The 19,535-nt window shown below is 35.5% G+C and overlaps 1 protein-coding gene across 13 annotated transcripts in view; it reads left to right on the plus strand.

Moving 5' to 3' along the window:
• The window catches only part of SYNJ1 (synaptojanin 1), a 92,745-nt gene that overhangs the window by 42,664 nt on the left and 30,546 nt on the right, over positions 1 to 19,535 (plus strand). For 6 of the 13 annotated variants that reach the window (XM_053564837.1, XM_053564841.1, XM_053564843.1 and 3 more), the window contains exons 11-16: positions 2,413 to 2,565; positions 5,295 to 5,460; positions 7,181 to 7,204; positions 9,772 to 9,963; positions 11,956 to 12,040; positions 19,111 to 19,251. In XM_053564837.1, coding sequence (XP_053420812.1) covers positions 2,413 to 2,565; positions 5,295 to 5,460; positions 7,181 to 7,204; positions 9,772 to 9,963; positions 11,956 to 12,040; positions 19,111 to 19,251 — 761 coding nt within the window. The remainder of the gene's footprint in view (positions 1 to 2,412; positions 2,566 to 5,294; positions 5,461 to 7,180; positions 7,205 to 9,771; positions 9,964 to 11,955; positions 12,041 to 19,110; positions 19,252 to 19,535) is intronic. The other 7 variants (XM_053564836.1, XM_053564840.1, XM_053564846.1 and 4 more) reach the window with 2 other exon arrangements.

A 19,535-nucleotide genomic window follows, 5' to 3' on the forward strand; every position in this document is an offset into this window, starting at 1 on the left:
AACAAAAGGAAAAAAAAACAGGATCTGATGAAAATGCTATAGTTAGATTGAAAATGAATGAGGTTTAACTTCTCTGATGGTCTTCGTTTAAAAATTTTTCTAGCCGGGCGTTTGGTGGGTGCCTGTAGTCCCAGCTACTTGGGAGGCTGAGGCAAGAGAATCGCCTAAGCCTGGCAGTTGGAGGTTGCTATGAGCTATGACACTACGATACTCTACTGAGGGCGATAAAGTGAGACTCTGTCTCTACAAAAAAAAAAAAAAAAAAAAATTAAAAAGTTTTTTTTTCTGGTGGCGCTTGTGGCTCAGAGGAGTAGGCGCCAGCCCCATATGCCGGAGGTGGCGGGTTCAAACCCAGCCCCGGCCAAAAACTACAAAAAAAAAGTTTTTTTTCTTTACCACTTTTCCTCAAATTCAATCTAACGTAAATATAGTCCCAACTGTTTGACAAACCGTGTAGCAATATTGAGCTTTCCAAGTCTTCCCCTGGTACACAAGTTAGGGTTGTGAGGCTGTGGCAGATCTACATTTAGTTCCATGGAATTTAGAATAGCTCTCAAATACTATTTAAACAGGAATAGGAAGTACTTCTAACATGTTCTTATTTCCTCTAGTTAATGATCTGAAATTTGGCCAGAATATTGGTTAATTAGTTGCTTCGCAGCTAAGGTTCTTTCTATCTCAAGAATGAAAATACAGTGTGTATAATTTTCTGCTATAAAAATATATTTTGTGTGTAACTAAGTGAATTTTACTGTTTGAACTTTTTCGAAAGACAATTGAGGTTTATCATTGTAATTTGTTTAGAAAATATGACAGAAACAAAGTGAAAGCAGGCATGTTGGTTATTTATTTATTTATTTATTTATTTTGAGACAGAGTCTCAAGCTGTCACCCTGGGTCGAGTGCTGTCGCATCACAGCTCACAGCAACCTCAAACTCAAACTCTTGGGCTTAAGCAATTCTCTTGCCTCAGCCTTCAAGTAGCTGGGACTACAGGCACCTGCCACAACGCCCGGCTATTTTTTGTTGCAGTTGTCATTGTTGCTCAGCAGGCTTGGGTCAAGTTGGAACCCACCAGGCCCTGTGTATGTGGCCAGTGCCCTAGTCACTGACCTATGGGTGCTGCCCATGTTTGTCATTTAGATAGTGTTTGTCACATGGCTCAGATTTATTTCAAGTTCTAGTTTTAAGTAGCCAAATAAGTTTGCATAGATTCTTAAGAGTAAACTTACTGAAATACTTGAACCTCTTTATTAAAAGTATGACATGTTAATTTCAGAACCTGACTTACCTAATTCTCCACCGTTGGTAGTTAGGTATAAACATACTCCCTAGTATAGCAGTTGGTTAACTGGTTATAGAATTTACTGCTAAGGTAGGCAAAGCCAAACTAATAGGGATGTAAAATCACTTTTGCCCAATTCCTTGAAGAGAGAGAGGTTTAAATGGTAAAGGAGACCCTGGGACTCATTTTGTTTTATTGTCCATGCTAACAAAGAACAGCTGTGGCATAAGTCTCTACCTAATAAAATGAACATAATTTAGAGTTCTTAAATATTATCTTGGTGTTTAATTCTTCTGTAATCATGGATAATTACTGTAGTTATAGATAAAGTAAAATAAAACCTAAGTGGAAAGGAGTTAAGTAAAAATGCAAGGCATGGAATGTGACTAGATTCTGAAAAGGAGAAACAGACTAGATAAGTATTACACATTGCTTTGACTCTGCCAATTTTAAGGCTAGAATTTATACAGAGTAAAGATCACTAACTTTTCTGAGCACTTTTGTTTTGATGAAGGAATTGTGGTGGCCCAAAGGTCCTTGGATTCATCTCATGCTCTGTTTCCTATTGTTCATCCTTCTACATATTACTGATACATATTTTAGACATTAATGGTATTATGACTTTATTCAGAGCTATAACTTTTATTTTGTGACAGTTTAAGAGCAGCTCTTTGTTTTTTCATAATCTCTTGACCTTACTTAAAATTATAAAACCAAATCTAAAAGTTAAAGAAACTTAGTTACTTCCGTATGTATTTTAGGTAAATATTTTTCTCTATTCTAATGCATGTTATTAATTATTTCTTTTAGGTAAGCAAGATAAACAAGTCTGATTTTTAGGGATATTTTAATAAGATTAATTTTATCATTTAACCATAAAGACATTCTTTGTAATACAAGATAATAATAAGTTACTTGTAGTTTTCTTTGATGTTGTATTTACTTTAAAAACTGAAATGGTGGGAAATAACACCTCCCAGTAAACCCTGCCTATGTTCGTTTTCAAAATCCAGTCCCAAATAGTCCTATAATGACCAAATTTTTGGTTTGATTTTGACAGTTCTTAAAAGTCATATCATAATTAACATACTAATATATTTATATAAGTTTCTCTTTTGCTGTTATAGATGCTAACTAAACAGTTAGAAGCTCTCAGTTTAGCTGAAAAGCCTCAGTTGGTGACTCGCTTTCAAGAAGTTTTTCGGTCAATGTGGTCCGTGAACGGTGATTCCATCAGTAAGATATACGCGGGGACTGGTGCTCTCGAAGGAAAGGCTAAGGTAGATCTAGATCTGTCATAACATTACAAAAGTCCTTTTTTCTCTCCTAATAAAGCTTTTAAATGGTCATTTTTAATTAATAGTTTTTTAAATTAATAAATATGTTTCAGAGTTCTGTTTTATCATGTGCTTTTGTGCCTTCTTTGATACTTGCTTATACAATAGATATTAGTGTTCAAATGGAAGGTAGAGATTTCCTGAGGTTTGGGGGGTATGTAGATATAACATATTTAGTCATTTAGTGATAATGCAGCAAGATTATATGTATTGTTTACATTTTTTATATGATTTCCCCTTGTATATCTGTTTTACTTTTTATATTGTTTTGATTATGATTTTTTAAACCATATCCTCCCAGTAAAGGTTCTTGGCACAGTGCCCTACTGTTTAATAGATATGTGACAAATGCTGGATGGGCAAATAAGTTAAGTGACAATTTATGCAATACTTACTATGATTAGGGGATAATTTATACTTTCATTTATCTTACCTTGATAAGGAAGCTATCAAAATGTACCGAGTAAATGTGAGATATGGACTTAGTTATAATTAAAAGTTACTTTTTAATTGCTGATATTATCTACAGACTATTTTGTTCTCTAACATGTAATGGTTATTGTGAGATTTTGGAACCATACTTGAGATACTTTTTGTCATTTTATACACTTAAATATTATTTAACTTTTTAAGTATCCTGACCTCACTCAAATTTAGTAATATTCTAAATCTCAGATTTCTCATATTATTTCAGGAATATAAATGAGAACATTTGCCACTTTCATAGTTCTCATTCAGCTTTAGCGTAGCAACTGAAATTCTTTAAAGACTATCTCTAAGTCTTCTTTTAATTTTAATTTTAATTTTTTTGAGACAGTGTCTTACTCTGTTGTCCAGGCTGGTATGCTGTGGTATCATCATAGCTCATAGCAATCTCAAACTCCTAGACTCAAGTGGTCCTCCTCCTAAGTAGCTGGAGCTACAGGTGTACACAACTACATCCAGCTAATTTTTCTTTTGTTGGTAGAGACAGAAATTGCTGTGTTGCCCAGGCTGGTCTTGAACTCCTGGACTCAAGCAGTGTTCCTACCTTGGCTTCCTAAAGTGCTAGGATTATAGGCATGAACCATCATTCCAGGCCCCCAAGTTTCCTTTTAATTTCCAAATCTTCCTCCTCCTCTCTGCTTGTTAAAATGTCATGCCTCTGTCCAAACCTGCAGTTTCTTTCTTTTTTTTTTTCAAACGGTTCTGACATTTGAAAACTTGAAATTGTTAAACTTTCATTTATTCTGTTTAAATAGAATACAGAATTTTTGCTATTAAAAGCTGGTCCTCTTCAACTGTTGCTTAAAATATTCTTTTATATTCTTTTTGTTTCTGCAATGTCTAAGACAATATATGTACAGAGGCTACAAATATTTTCAGTGGTCCTTTATCTATAACATAATATATAGATATGAAAATTTATATATTAAGTATGCTAGTCTGATTTGAACTAAAATCTAACATCTGCACTGCTCTTTCTTTTCCTTTCTCTGGGTTCCTTTTGATTAATTGCCTGATAATGTGAATGGTGAGTGTCTTTTGAAAAAATGTCATTTGTGTATATGTTGTTTTTTGGAAGGAAATAACATTTTAATGCCACATATAAATAGCTGATAAACATAGTGACATTTGGGGTCCTCAAATTTTTTAAACAGGGGGCCAGTTCACTGTCCCTCAGGCTGTTGGAGGGCCAGACTATAGTTTAAAAAAAAACCGTGAACAAATTTCTGTGCATACTGCACATATCTTATTTTGAAGTAAAAAACAAAACAGGAACAAATACAATCACACCGCCTCATGTGGCCCATGAGCCGCAGTTTGAGGACCCCTGAGAGGCACTTAAAGAAAATGACTCTTTATTCTAAAAAGAAGCCTCTAATTACCATTATTCCTTTGAGCTATACAAATTATCACAAACTAAAGTTTTTTAAAAGGCAAGAGGTTTTTTTTTTTTTGACGATCATCAAGATCTGTAAGACCAAAATAATTTTTTGTTTTTTTTTTTTTTTTGTAATTAACATACCTAAATAAAATGTATGTTCATTAAAAGTCATAATCAACTGTTATTATAGGAATAGGTTATTACTTTGTGATTTTTATATATGTAGGCAATAAAATGACTCAAAATATACAAACTAGTTTACATGTAACATTTATGAACTGTAATTGTGAATTTCATTTTAGACTAGACCTTCATTATTAGACTAAGTTTTTTTGGTTTTTTTTTTGTGGTTTTTTTTGGCCGGGGCTGGGTTTGAACCCACCACCTCCAGCATATGGGACCTGCGCCCTACTCCTTGAGCCACAGGTGCCGCCCTAGACTAAGTTTTAATTTTTACGAAAAGTTACCATTAAAAATAAATTTTCTTGTTTTAAATAAGTACACTTCAGTTTATTTCCTTTATAGTAAACAATACTAAGCATTTGCTGCTCTAGATATTATTACTGGATCAGTTGTGACACTGAGCTTTTTCATTTCTTCCTGTAAAGTCGTTATCCAAAAGAAGAAAGGAAATTAACATTTTAAGACAGTTTTTATTGTGATGATTATATATTCAAAATAGAATGATTAGGCCTCTTTTTTAATATTAAAATCATATAAAACTGATGTAAAGTTTCAAAAATACCTATTGAGTCAAATCAACAATATTTAGAATGAACGTTCACACTCCTTTCTTCCTCAACAGGCTGGAAAGTTAAAAGATGGTGCTCGTTCTGTAACCAGAACAATTCAGAATAACTTCTTTGACAGCTCCAAGCAAGAGGCAATTGATGTTTTGCTACTGGGAAATACTCTAAATAGTGACTTAGCTGACAAAGCTCGAGCTCTTTTAACTACTGGAAGTTTGCGTGGTATGTTTACTTTATGTTTTATTTACTTTGTTATTTATTGTCCTTCTAAAAGCTCAAGAGGTAAATGTAAATATATTTACATAAATAATTTTAGATTGTTGATTAAAATACTTTAGGAAGGAATTTCCTTCCTAAAGGAATTGCAAATTGCGTTTTCCAAAGAAAGTTGGTCTCTCCTAAATGTTTATACCATCAGTGGCAGAAGCCGTAAACTGAAAACCAGGCGTGTTTTTTCTATAGATTATGATTGAGCAGGTAAATAAGTATTCGTAATTTTATAGAGGGCAAGATTTCATGGAATATTCGGCTAGTTTTTTTTTTTGTTTGCTTTTTTTTTTTTTTTTGCAGTTTTGGGCCACTTCCAGTATATGGGGCCGGTGCCCTATTCCTTTGAGCCACAGGTGCCACCCTCAGCTAGTATTTTTAAAAGAGCATTCAATAATCTAATTATATGGGGGGGAAATGCTTTATTGAGAAAACCAATAAAATGTCAACTTTGCATGAGCTTATGTGTGATTTCACTGGCAAATAACAAGAATACAAAAAACCACACCCAGCAGAAGTGAGATGGATAGAAATATATAAGATACACATGCATTTATGTATACACTTGAAACAGCTTCCTTAGTTCACCATGTGTTGTTGTGAGTCATCCCCACCCACATCTGTTGTTTTAACTTTCCATCTAATTTCAGATAACCCTTCTTCCATCTTTCACAGTTACTCACAAGCTACACCCTGTTGGATGCCCATTTCTATAAGCCAGTATTATTTTCAAGATGAAATTATATTGTAGTCACCCATTTCTTTCTTTCCTTTTTTTTTTTTTTTTTTTTTATTAGAGACAGAGTCATACTTTATTGCTCTTGGTAGAGTGCGGTGGTGTCACAGCTCACAGCAACTTCCAGCTTTCAGGCTTAGGCGATTCTCTTGCCCCACCCTCCCGAGTAGCTGGGATTACAAGCGCCCACCACAATGCCTGGCTGTTTTTTTGCAGTTTGGCCGGGGCTGGGTTCAAACCCGCCACCCTCAGTATATGGGGCCAGTGCCCTACCCACTGAGCCACAGGCACCACCCAGTCATGCATTTCTTAATCAAGTAACCTGCATAATGCTGTGCTACTGTTTTTATTAGTTCCTATCTTTTTTGGTGTGTCACCATTAAAATTTTTTATGATAGTGCCCCTAACTCCATTTTTGCCATAAGCCTTGTGGCTATGGGAATTTGCACCATTGTGCAAATAGCATTGTGATGTTTTTAGAGTGCATGTGTCCTGTTATAACTGAACTGATTGTACTTATCAACTGATGAGTACCAGAAAGACTACTAAAATATGTGTAATAGTCTGTACTATCTTCCATATCTTCAGCATCCTCCAGCTTCTTAGGTTTTCTTATTCATATTCTCATACGTACACATGGACATGTGCACACATGTACACACACAGGAGCAACCAGAAGGACAAGTCTGGGATCTCTGATGGTGAAATAGTGGACATCACTGAGTCAGTGTAGGATTTTCCTTACTTATAGGGGGTTTGTATCATTTTTTGTCATTTATTTGTAACGTTTGTGTTCTGTAGCCAACAGAAAAAAATAGTCATCAAATTGACTTAAAAGAGAACGACCACTTCAGAATGTTTTTTCGTAACACTCTAGATTTTAACTATAACCTGTTGTTTTACTAATGATTCTTTGTTTTCTTCTTGATGCATCCATAGTTTCTGAACAGACATTACAGTCAGGTACAGTATAGAAAATCAATCTATAAATAAAAAGCAACTTTTTTTTTATTTTTTAAAATTGATATTGTAAACAAAGCTATGTAAGTGGAAACTTTTTCATTTTGCCCTCAAATTCTAATAACAGAAATTGATTCCTTGTTTTAATCTGAGAAATTTTATAATAATATTGAGAAAATTAAATACTTCATGCAGAAGAAAATACACAATGTTCTTTGTCTTCCTGTAGCAAATTGCTTAATTCCAGTTAAAGATAATTCAGTTTATTTTAATTTCACTTTTGTATTTCATTGACTAGACATTGTTAGTATTATACCTTACTCTTAAGAGGCTAACGGAAAAAAAAAGATGTGACTATATTGGATTAATCTCAGAGCACCATCTGTGATAATTTATGGTGACTCAAAGTGTTTCTCACAGACAGTATTTAAGAAGGGATTATCTCATTTTCTTATATTGAGGATGAAACATTTTCATTAACTGTAGATTGGTACTAAAATATGAACTGACGTCTTTTAATTTTAAAAAACTCCAAGATTGCCAATAAAGAAGAGTTAAGTGTATAAGACCAAAAGGTTATTATTTTTCTTGCCTATTTATTCATAGGAATCTTGTACCTGGGTAAGGTTTATGATCTTGTCTTATTGTTTCCTATAGCAAAAGGAACAAATGCTTGACTTTTGCCAGAATTTACCTGGAAATGACATCTTTTCTTTCCCTTATTCAATATTTGATATCATTAAAGATTTGTTTTGCTTAGTTATTATTCTGAATGTTTTGAAAAGATGTTTGCTGTTTTTCTGAGAAGGGTGCAGGAAGGGAGCACCTGTTTTCTGAAATGATATGGAATTTAGGGATGGGTGTCTGTTGTTTGAGTATAGATTCATTATTTATGCACGTTAAGGTGCTAGCCAGTTAAGAATAACTAAGTATAATTTATACCTTTTTATTGGATTTAGTAACTGACTTGACTTTATTCATACAATGTGGCAACATGTTTTTGTTCATGTACTTAATTATTTTGCTGGATATTTCAAGCTTTGTAATCATTATAGAACTTGGATATTGATATAGAATGGATTGTAGAAGCTCTTTTCACAGTAGTAACAATAGCATTGATTTCAATTATAAAGACCATTGATGACCATAATAATAGAGAATGGTTTTTATCTAGGTACAGTTAGCTTTTAATAACTATACCAAAAGGCCAAAATAAATTTTCTGCTTTAATTACCACCCATACTCCTCTATATAAGTAATCAAATCAAATAGCAAAAGCCTGACCAACATAGTGAGGCCTTGTATCTATAGGAAATAAAAAATTAGTTGGATGTGGTGGTGCATGCCTGTCATCCCAGATGCTTAGGGGTACTGAGGCAGGAGATCACTTGAGTCCAGGAGTTGGAGGCTTCAGTGAGCTACGATCACATCACAGCATTCCAGCCTACTAGGCAACTGAGTGAGACCTTGTCTCTCTTAAAAAAAAAAAAAAGCCCAGAAAACCAAATAGCAGAAGAGTGGGAAGTTTGCATATCTGTTCTTGGGAACAATGGGGATATACTGTGTACATATCATCTAAGTCAGCTATTCTTTCAGGGAGCCCACAGGTCAAAACTAGTTTTGCAATAATGTAAGATGTTATTTTCCCTTTTTCACTCTCATTTCCTCACAAGACTACTGTGTCTTGGTATCATAAAATAATAGATAATATCATAATAAAATAAGATCTTTGGTAAAAGATCTGTGGTAAAAGATGACAATAGTTTCAATTTCCTTTCCCTTTTACCAGTTAACTGGCAATTAAGTGTAATTCTGTATTTTGAGGCAGAAGTCCTGTTAAGGTTCTATCCACTTTAAGTGCTGAGAATTTAACTTAACCAAAATGGAATGTGGTTTAGAAGGGGAAAAAATAGGTAGTAGATTAGAAACAATGCAAGAGAGAAACTGTTTAGTGTCTCGTAGACCATTATTTAAGGACTTTGCCTTCCTCTCTGAGCAAGATGGGGAGCCTTTAATAGCTTTCATTTTCAGACATCTCATTATCTTACATTATTTGTATGTTTGTCAGGGGCCTTTGTTCATCAAGGTGCCTGTCAATAGCTAGGACCTTAAATGTTTTTGTTTGGGGAGAAGCATTAATAAAATTTATATTTTTACCAGCCTCTTAGTAAAAATTATATGAAAGTTAATTGTTACACTCCTAAAACTGTATAGCTATTAGATTTTGTACATCATGAAATAATATGCTATTTCACTGAAACAGAATTGTTTGTTCTGCATGTTTTGTGTTGCCACAATGGTTTTGTAATAGTTTTTTGTTTTTTTTTTTTACTTTGGCTATTGTATTTAATGTCATTGATTTTTTTTATTTTTCAGATTTGTTGGTTAATTGCCTCATGGCAGGCTTTGTGTTTAAGGATGATCTTTTTTGTGCCTTTGCATGTGTCCTATGCTTGTTTGTGCTTGTGATGATAATTGTACTTTCTAGACATCGTATCTGACTTATGAAAATCAATTTTTATAAATGGTTTAATGCAGCTAAAATTCTGTTGTGTCTTGTTTTTGATTAGCATCTTCTAAAGTACTAAAGAGCATGTGTGAGAATTTTTACAAGTATTCAAAGCCCAAGAAAATTCGAGTATGTGTTGGAACCTGGAATGTGAATGGTGGGAAGCAGTTTCGCAGCATAGCTTTTAAGAATCAGACACTCACTGACTGGCTTCTTGATGCACCCAAGTTAGCTGGCATCCAGGAGTTTCAAGGTTGGCTTTTTATAATATAGATTTAACTAATAAATCCTGATTATGACTTACTGATCTTAAAAAATATAGCATTTCATATTGCATTGATTTATGAAACAAACTTGGAGCTATAAATTTGAAGGCCACCATTTTTACAGATTAGGTATTTACCTTTTTTAAATTTCTAGACCTTTATTTTTTGCTTCACAAAAAACATAATAGTAAGATAAAAAAACCTTTTCTTTGATAATTGATTATCAGGAAGTAAAATACATAAATAGGAATGTTTAAAGGCAACCATACACATAAAGAAAAACTAGTTCTGTTTTTATTTTAAACTGACATAAACCAAGATTATTTTAGAATCAGTAATTTGAGTTTCATATCCCATTTTTAAATTCTAGCCCTTTAGTTTCTAACATGAGAAATATCAGATTGGGTCACAAACAGCCTTATGAAACTCATTCTGATATTTGTTGGTACATAATGACATTACTGGTTTGTTCCAGTAAAAACTTTGTTGTCATTCAGTTTGGGTGTTGTGCACCAAGGTATTACCAGAGCTGGGCATTAGTGGAGGATACTTTGGTTAAGATTTTGATTAGAATCATGAATTTAATTTTTCTCTTTTTAAAAATCAACTTTAATTCCTTCTAAAAATTGCATATAATTACCAAATATTATATGTGAAGGTGACTTATATGACAAATAGAGGAGATACAAATTTTTCTTTTTTATTTATTTTTAATCAATCATATCTTAAACTCTTGGTATCATAAAATCATCAATAGTATCATAATAAAATAAGATTATGTGGTAAAAGATGAAAATAGTTTTGATTTCCTTTCCCTTTTACCAGTTCACTACCAATTAAATGTAATTCTGTGTTGAGAATTATGTTGAGGTTGAAGTCCTGTTAAGGTTCTATCCACTTTAAGTACTGAGAATTTAACTTAACTTAGATTTTCCCTAAGCCTATTAAAATGCCCCTTTTCATTTACATGGAACCTAACTTGAAGTTATAATGATAATAACAGCTAACACTGTAATTCTAAGTGATTTACATACATTTATTTAATCCTGAGACCAGATCTATTACACAGACACTATTATTCTAATTTTATAGACAAAGAAACAGAAATACAGAAGGGACTTAATCTGCTCATGGTCATGCAGTAGTGGCAAAGCCAGGATTGGAGCTCAGGCAGTTTGGTTTCTGTGTGCCATGTGCATTTTATGTGTGAACTTGGGCAAGTTGCTTAGGTACTCTAAAGCCTCCTGTCTTTAAATAAAAGGCAAAACAATATGTATTACAGGTTGTTTGTGTGATAATTAAATGAGAGGATGGATATATGAGCCTTGCACATAATAGCAATATTTTTTATTGTAGTATTTATAGGTTCTTTCTGTTTGTCCTTATATTTGGATACGTAGGGTATTCAAAGTACCCCTGGGCTGCTTATCTCAAGCAGCTTGTGTTCTCTTTTCGTCCTTGTCAGTTAGGAGAGCACTGTTAGCTGGGATGGAGTGGTATCTTTTAACACCTGGATCTCTTGTAGTTTTCCTGGATTTCTTCCACCTAGGAAATAGCAAAAAGATCAAGCTCAGGGTTTTCAGATTCAAATGTGAAAAATTTCTCCAGGCTATTATGTCTAATTTGAGAGAGTTTCTCAGCCACTTTATTCTTTGTGCCTTACCTGAATAGCTTTGGAGGACTGGCTTCTCTGCTGTCCCTGGTACAAACTTTAGCAGGAGTTCTTTCAGAATGATTTCTGAAAGGACTTAAGGATCTTTAAGAATAACAATCTTATAGAAAGAAACTTAGAACACCTGAATAGAAAGTAAATTTAAGGTAATTTTATCCACTCATGAGTTTTTTTCCCTTGAATGAGTTTGAATACTCTCAAAACACAAAAATGGATTTTTATGAGATCTGGTATCACGTTGTGTTGGGTGGGGTTGCCTTTTGATTAAAGCTCTATTTTAAAGTATTTATTGGATGCTTAATTGTAGATAAAAGAAGTAAGCCAACTGATATATTTGCAATTGGTTTTGAAGAAATGGTAGAGTTGAATGCTGGAAACATTGTGAATGCAAGGTAAGCTACCCAGGTAACAACACTGAAAAATTTGTCAGTTGAGGAACATGGAGGACAGATACCTAAGTAGATGTTACAAGGATAGATTGGGAAGGTACTTTTTAAACTGTAAAAGAGCAGTTCTCAAACTTTTTGGTCTAAGAGAATATTAAAGGATTTATTAATGCTTATATCTCCTGATATATTAGAAATTAAAATTGAAATTTTAAGATATTTCATTTTTTTATTTTTTTAATAATATTAAATCATAGCTGTGTACATCAATGCAATCATGGGGCACCATACACTGGTTTTATAAACAGTTTGACACATTTTCATCACACTGGTTAACATAGCCTGGCATTTTCTTAGTTATTGTGTTAAGACAATTACATTCTACATTTACTAAGTTTCACATGTACCCTTGTAAGATGCACTGCAGGTGTAATCCCACCAATCACCCTCCCTCTGCTCATCCTCCCCCCTCCCTCCCCTCCCTCTCCCCCTTCCCCATATTCTTAGGTTATAACTGGGTTATAGCTTTCATATGAAAGCCATAAATTAGTTTCATAGTTTTTTTTTTTTCTTTTGAGACAGAGTCTCACTCTGTCATCCTCAGTAGAGTGCAGTGGCATCACAGCTCACAGCAACCACCAACTCTTGGGCTTAAGTGATTCTCTTCGCTCCGCCTCCTGAGTAGCTGGGACTACAGGTACCCACCACAACGCCCGGCTATTTTTGTTGCAGTTGGTACTGCTGTTTTAGCTGACAGGGGCCGGGTTCAAACCTGCCACCCTCGGTATATGGGGTGGCACCCTACCCACTGAGCCACAGGTGCTGCCCTATTTCATTCATTTAAACAATAATAAACCCATTCCATGTTAATATAAATGATATATTTTCCAAAAGTAACTTTTTCAAAACCAAAAATTTTCTGAGAAGGGTAGCATTGTTTTGTAATTTTGCAAATCCCTTTTAATGTCTGGCTTAAGACATCTGGATTCTTGCATCAGCTTCTGCATCAATTTATTGTTTTGGTTGAAGTATATGAAGAAAAATCACACAATTATGTAGTTTGAAAAGGGAATATCTTAATAGCCTTTCCAGATAATTTCTTCTTTGATACCATCCCAAAACTCAACAAATGGTAGTGTCTTAATGCAGCAGTTCCCAACCTTTTTAGCACCAGGGACTGGTTTCATGGAAGACAGTTTTTTCATGGACTGGAGGTTGAGTAGGGAGAGATAGTTTGGGAATAATTGAAGCACATTACATTCATTGTGCACTTTATTTCTATTGTTAACTCAACGTAATGCAGAATCGTTGGGAGCCCTTAGCTTGTTTTCCTGCACCTAGATAGTCCCATTCTTTATTTGTAGCTGCTCCCCAGTGCTAGCATCACTGGCTCTGCTCTACCCAATAAGGCATTAGATTTCTCATAAGGAGCATGTAACCTAAAGTTCTCAAATGCACAGTTTACAGTAGAGTTCTAGCTCCTAATACCAGCCCTAATCTGACAGTAGGTGGAGCTCAGGCAGTGAATACAGATGAAGGAAACTTTGCTCTTTTTTTGCCCATTCACTTCCTGCTTTGCTGCCTAGTTCCTAACAGGCCATGGACTGGTACCAGTCCAAGGCCCAGGGGTTGGGGATCACAGTCTTTTTTTTTTTTTTTTTTTGGTAGAGACAAAGTCTCACTTTATGGCCCTTGGTAGAGTGCCGTGGCATCACACAGCTCACAGCAACCTCCAGCTCCTGGGCTTAAGCGATTCTCTTGCCTCAGCCTCCTGAATAGCTGGGACAACAGGCGCCCGCCACAACGCCCGGTTATTTTTTTTGTTGCAGTTTGGCCGGGGCTGGGTTTGAACCCGCCACCCTCGGCATATGGGGCTGGCACCCTGCTCACTGAGCCACAGGCGCCGCCCGGGGATCACAGTCTTAAAGATCAATTACAAAATGGAATCTGAAACCATATAAATTAACTTTTTGTGCTGTTATACTAAAATTCATTGGTTTTTAACCACTGTATGATTTTGTAACATTGTATATTGGTCATTTAGAAAATATAGTTCACTAAGTTATATAGATCTTCCAAATTTTGACAATTATGTAATATCAAAGCACTAAATTGGTTAAAATCACTGGTCATCTCATGAGAAAATAATTATTGGGAATCTGTAAAGATCATGATAACCGATATAAGTTACCCACAATACTAATTTTAGCTTTAAAATTCAAGTTTTAATCATTGGAATCAAATACTCCTAATGGTTTTTCTTGAAGAGACAAGTTTGGTTGAAAAAATATCTGCCAAATAATCTAACTCTGAGTAAGATAGTCATTAGTTCTTTTTTTTGTTTGTTTGTTTTAGGAGAGTAGTTCCCACCATTTGTGCAAATGTCATTTTTTAAAGGAAAAATTGTATTCTAGGGACCAGGTGCAGGCTCATGCCTGGGATCCTAGCATTCTGGGAAGCAAAAGCAGGTGGATTGCTTGAGCTCAGGAGTTTTTTTGTTTGTTTGTTTGTTTGTTTTTGTAGAGACAGAGTCTCACTTTATCGCCCTCGGTAGAGTGCCATGGCCTCACACAGCTCACAGCAACCTCCAACGCCTGGGCTGAAGCGATTCTCTTGCCTCGGCCTCCCGAGTAGCTGGGACTACAGGCGCCCACCACAACACCCAGCTATTTTTTGGTTTGCAGTTCAGCCGGGGCCGGGTTTGAACCCGCCACCCTCAGTATACGGGGCCGGCGCCTTACCGACTGAGCCACAGGCACCACCCGAGCTCAGGAGTTTAAGACTAGCTTGAGCAAGAAGGAGACCCCATCTCTAAAAATAGCCAGGCGTTGTGGCAGGTGCCTGTAGTCTCAGCTACTAGGGAGGCTGAGGCAAGGAGATTGCTTGAGCCCAAAAGTTTGAAGTTGCTGTGAGCTATGATGTTGTGGCCCTCTACTGAAGGCAACAAAATAAAACTCTGTCTAAAAAAAAAAAAAATTGTATTCTAGGTAAAAAGTGGCACTTTAACTCACAACTTAAAATATTAAATGCTTTTCCTCTAGATAAACTTCATACGTCAGTATGAAGCAGAAGTACTTTGTGTGTATTTTCTGTTTATCCTAGAGAATATTAAAAAGATAAGGCTCAGGAGTTGGGCTTTGATAAAATTAATAATATTTACTCCATTAGGGACATACTTAAGTGAAATGGCATTTATTTACTGTAAGTACAGTAAAATTATGAAGATGACTAGTTCAGTTTGGTACCTGGTCAGTGAATGCATCAGGACCTTTACCCATTGTTCCTTTTGCACTAACAGTGCAAATATCAGTTAACACAGTAAAAAGGGCAAATAATGTCTTAGTAGTATTAGGGAAAGAGTTGGGACCCTGTGGGTTTTGGGGACCCCCTCAAAGATGTCTCCAGACCACAGAGAACTGCTGCTTTGAATGGAATTTAAAGCTTACGTGTTTTAACACAAAGTATGCTTGCTTTGAAATTTGAGCAGTTGCCCATCTTTTGTGACATTTTAAAAGATTTTCACAAGAAAACTATTGCTGAAATACTATTGTATAGTCATCACTATTGCAAATGGCAATTATTTTATTAGACAAAATTAATAACAGTTCATATCAGGGAAGTAAAGAAGATATAAGACTTCATTCATGTTTGATAATCTTTCCTGAAAATATATATTCAGGTCTTAAAATAGATTGTACTCTTAGGTTTCCTAGTACGAAATAAATCGACCAATTGTTTGTCTAAATAGAGTTTATTAAAATTTTTCTTTAATAAAGTGATGAATAGGCTCAGCCCCTGTACCTCAGTCGTTAGGGCACTGGCCACAGACACCAGGGCTGGCAGGTTCAAACCCGGCCGGGGCCTGCCAGAACAACAGTGACAACTACAACAAAAAATTAGCCTGGCGTGGTGGTGGGCACCTATAGTCCCAGCTACTTGGGAGACTGAGGCAAGAGAATTGCTTAAGCCCAGGAGTTTGAAGTTGCTGTGAACTATGACGCTATGGCACTTTACCAAGGGTGACATAGTGAGACTCTGTCTCAAAAAAAATAAAAAATGAAGTGGTGAATATTCATTTATTTATTTAACCATATCTACTGAGCACCACTCCAGGTGCTAAAAATAGCTCAGTGAATAAAACAGAAAAAAAGAAACTCCTGCCTTCATGGACTTTGTATTTTGGCGGGAAGAGAAATAATGAACAATAATTACAATGAGTAAATTATAGAAGATATTAGAAAAATGGGGCGGGGAGCAGGTTTGGTGGCTCATGCCTGTAATCTTAGCACTCTGGGAGGCAGAAGTGGGTGGATGGCTTGAGCTCAGGAGTTCAAGACCAGCCTGAGCAAGAGCGAGACCCCATCTGTACTAAAAATGAAAAACTGAGGTAAGTGGATCATTGAGCCCAAGAGTTTGAGGTTGCTATGAGCTATAACACTATGGCACTCTACTGAGGGTGAAAAAGTAAGACTTTGACTCAAAAAAAACGTATAGTGGTTAACAAATAGAGGAGAAGTGCGTCAGGTATGTGGAGGTAAAGAGGTGGTAGCAGTTTAAATGGAATGGTCAGGGTAGGGTTCATTGAGAAGGTAACTTAAGGAGTAATGTGAAGAAAATGGCAAAGTCATTTTCCTTATATAATCCAAGTCACATTTGTGGGATTGTGGTTGGTAATCCAAGATTGAAGGAGATATGGCATAGTGTTAGATTAGATGGGTAAATGTGAGGGAATATTCTGATTTACCACAAATCATTTGTGTGATTGAAACCATGAGAAAAGCTTTTTTGTTTTGCTCTGCATTGGAGGTTCTTAAGCACAAACTTACTGCTATGAAAATTTATAAAGAGAATCAAACATTTATACTGCCTTTCTTGTATGAACTGTATTTTAGGGTAACCGAATAGTTGATAAAAGTTTTTCATAGAAGAATCCAGCTTATTACAATTGCCTGTGGAATGCTGCAATTATAAAAATCAATATTTTGCAACCCCTAATAAAATTATGGTTATAAGCAAAGATCATGAGTAGATGTATCCTTGCAGGAAGGGTAATGAGGAATTTTCTAAGGCGTCAGAGTCCCCATCGCAACAGCTGACCAGATGTATCCTAGCAATGATCATTGTAGATGTATCCTTGCAGGAAGGGTAATGGGGAAGTTTATAAGGAGTCAGTTAGAGTCCCCATGTCAACAGCTGACCCGGTGTAACGTCTCAGAGTTCCGTGCCCCTGCCGCGATGCTGTGGGCAGTACAGCACCAGCCCTGTGTCTATTTTTGCCTAAATAAATAAATTGAATATGTTTCTTAAGCTTCTACATCAGCCAGTTTAAAGGAAATATGAATGATAGAGGACAAGTTAAGATACCATGAGGACACATCAGCCAAATGCAGACTGCTGATTTTTTTCTTTTTTTTTTTTAAGAGAGTCACTCTCACTATTGCCCAGGCTAAAGTGCAGTGGTGTCATCCTGGTTCACTACAGCCTCAGAGTCCTAGGCTGAAGTGATCCTCCTGCCTTAGCCTCGTAAGTAGCCAAGCCAGGCTAATCTTTTCTTTTTCTTTCTTTCCTTTTTTTTTTTTTTTTTGTAGAGACGGGGTGTCACTTTTGCTCAGGCTGGTCTTGAACTCCTGAGCTCAATCAGTCATCTTGCATCAACCTCCTAGAGAGCTAGGATTATAGGCATGAACCCCTGTGCCTGGTCAGGCTGTTGAACATTTTAAAGGCAAATGGCCCAGTGTCTGAAAAGGAAAAAAAAAAGTAAAAAGGCATTAACAACTGGAGAAGGTCAAAAGGGTTGAAAGACTGTTAAATATTAAGAGAACTTCCAGAGACATGACAATCAAATGCAATATGTGTTCCTTGTTTGTACCCTGTTTTAAAGACACAGACCAATTGCAAGAAAACCTTTTTTAGATAATTGGGGAAATTTAAATATGAGCTGAGCATTAGATGGTATTAAGGAATTGTTAATGTTTAACTGTGATAATAGCATTGTGATTTGTAAAAATAAAATGCCCCATTGCATTAGAAATGCATATGAAGTACTTATGGGTGAAATGGCATGTGCCTCAGATTTTGTCTAAAATATTCTACTTTGTACCCTCCACCTTTCCCCAAAATGGTGAGGAAGGATAGAAAAAAGATTAGCAAAATATTGATAATTTTGAAGCTGGATAATGGGTATATGGTGGTTTAACAACTATCTCTCTCTTTTTGGATGTTTAAAGTTTCCCATAGTAAGTTTTTAAAAAATACGTTCATTATAACTCAGAAAAATGAGAAAAAGGGGGGACATGTATCTGGAAACATATAGTCCTTTGTATCTGTGGAGTCAACCAACCGCTGATCAAAAATATTTTTTAAAATGTGTCTGTATTGAACATGTACAGACCTTTTTATTGTCATTATTCTCCAGATAACAATAGTATAGCAGCTATTGACATAGCATTTACACTGTATTAGATACTGTAAGTAACCAGAGATGGTTTTAAGTATATGTAAGGATGTTTGTGTATTACATGCAAAATACTATGACATTTTATGTAAGGGACTTGAGTATCCTTGGATTTTGGTATTTGAGGGAGGTCCTGGAACCAATCTCCCATCGATACCAAGGGCGACTATATTTCCCTATGATCTTAAAGAAAAAGTGAAATATATAAGCTTGAGATTACTCACTTGGGATGTAGTCATTTAATAAATTGGCTCAGCATTTCCTTTGTAAAGGAGTAAGAGATTAGATTTTTGAAGTGTGGTGTTCTTTTGGCTAAGTTTTGGATTTTCCTTCTTTTTTTTTTAAATTAAATCATAGCTGTGTACATTAATGCAATCATGGGGTACAATGTGCTGGTTTTATATACTATTTGAAATGTTTTCATCAAATTGGTTAACATAGCCTTCACGGCATTTTCTTAGTTATTGTGTTAAAGACTGGGTTTTCCTTTTTAAAGCAGTGTGCATAAACATTTCAGTCTTAGGAAATTTGGTTAGATAAAGATATGATTAACAATTGTCTTATGAAATAGGCTGTTGTCAGTATCTGCTTAAAAGATTCTCTTTTTAATATTTTCTGATAGCACAACAAATCAGAAGCTCTGGGCTGTGGAACTTCAGAAGACAATCTCCAGAGACAATAAGTATGTGCTGCTGGCTTCTGAACAGTTGGTGGGCGTCTGTCTGTTTGTTTTTATCAGACCACAGCATGCTCCTTTTATCAGGTCAGTAAACAGAACCATCGCCCAAGGCAGGAGTTCTCAACCTTCCTAATGCCCTTTAATACAATTCCTGAGAACCGCTGTCCTAAGGCTACTTCCTACCATTAAGTAACAAGAAAGAGGCCTAGAATGTTGGTTGCTTCAGAGAAACCACCTGTTCCTAGTTCTTGTTTTTAAATGGGTTTTCGATTAAAGAGTTAGTGTCACTGTATTATTTTATAGGCTTCCTCCCTTGGTGCCATATGATGGTTATATAATTGTATATACCTATTCCTAATTTCTGATAC

Source organism: Nycticebus coucang, chromosome 16 (genome assembly GCF_027406575.1).
Source record: "Nycticebus coucang isolate mNycCou1 chromosome 16, mNycCou1.pri, whole genome shotgun sequence".
NCBI classification, from domain to species: Eukaryota; Metazoa; Chordata; class Mammalia; order Primates; family Lorisidae; genus Nycticebus; species Nycticebus coucang.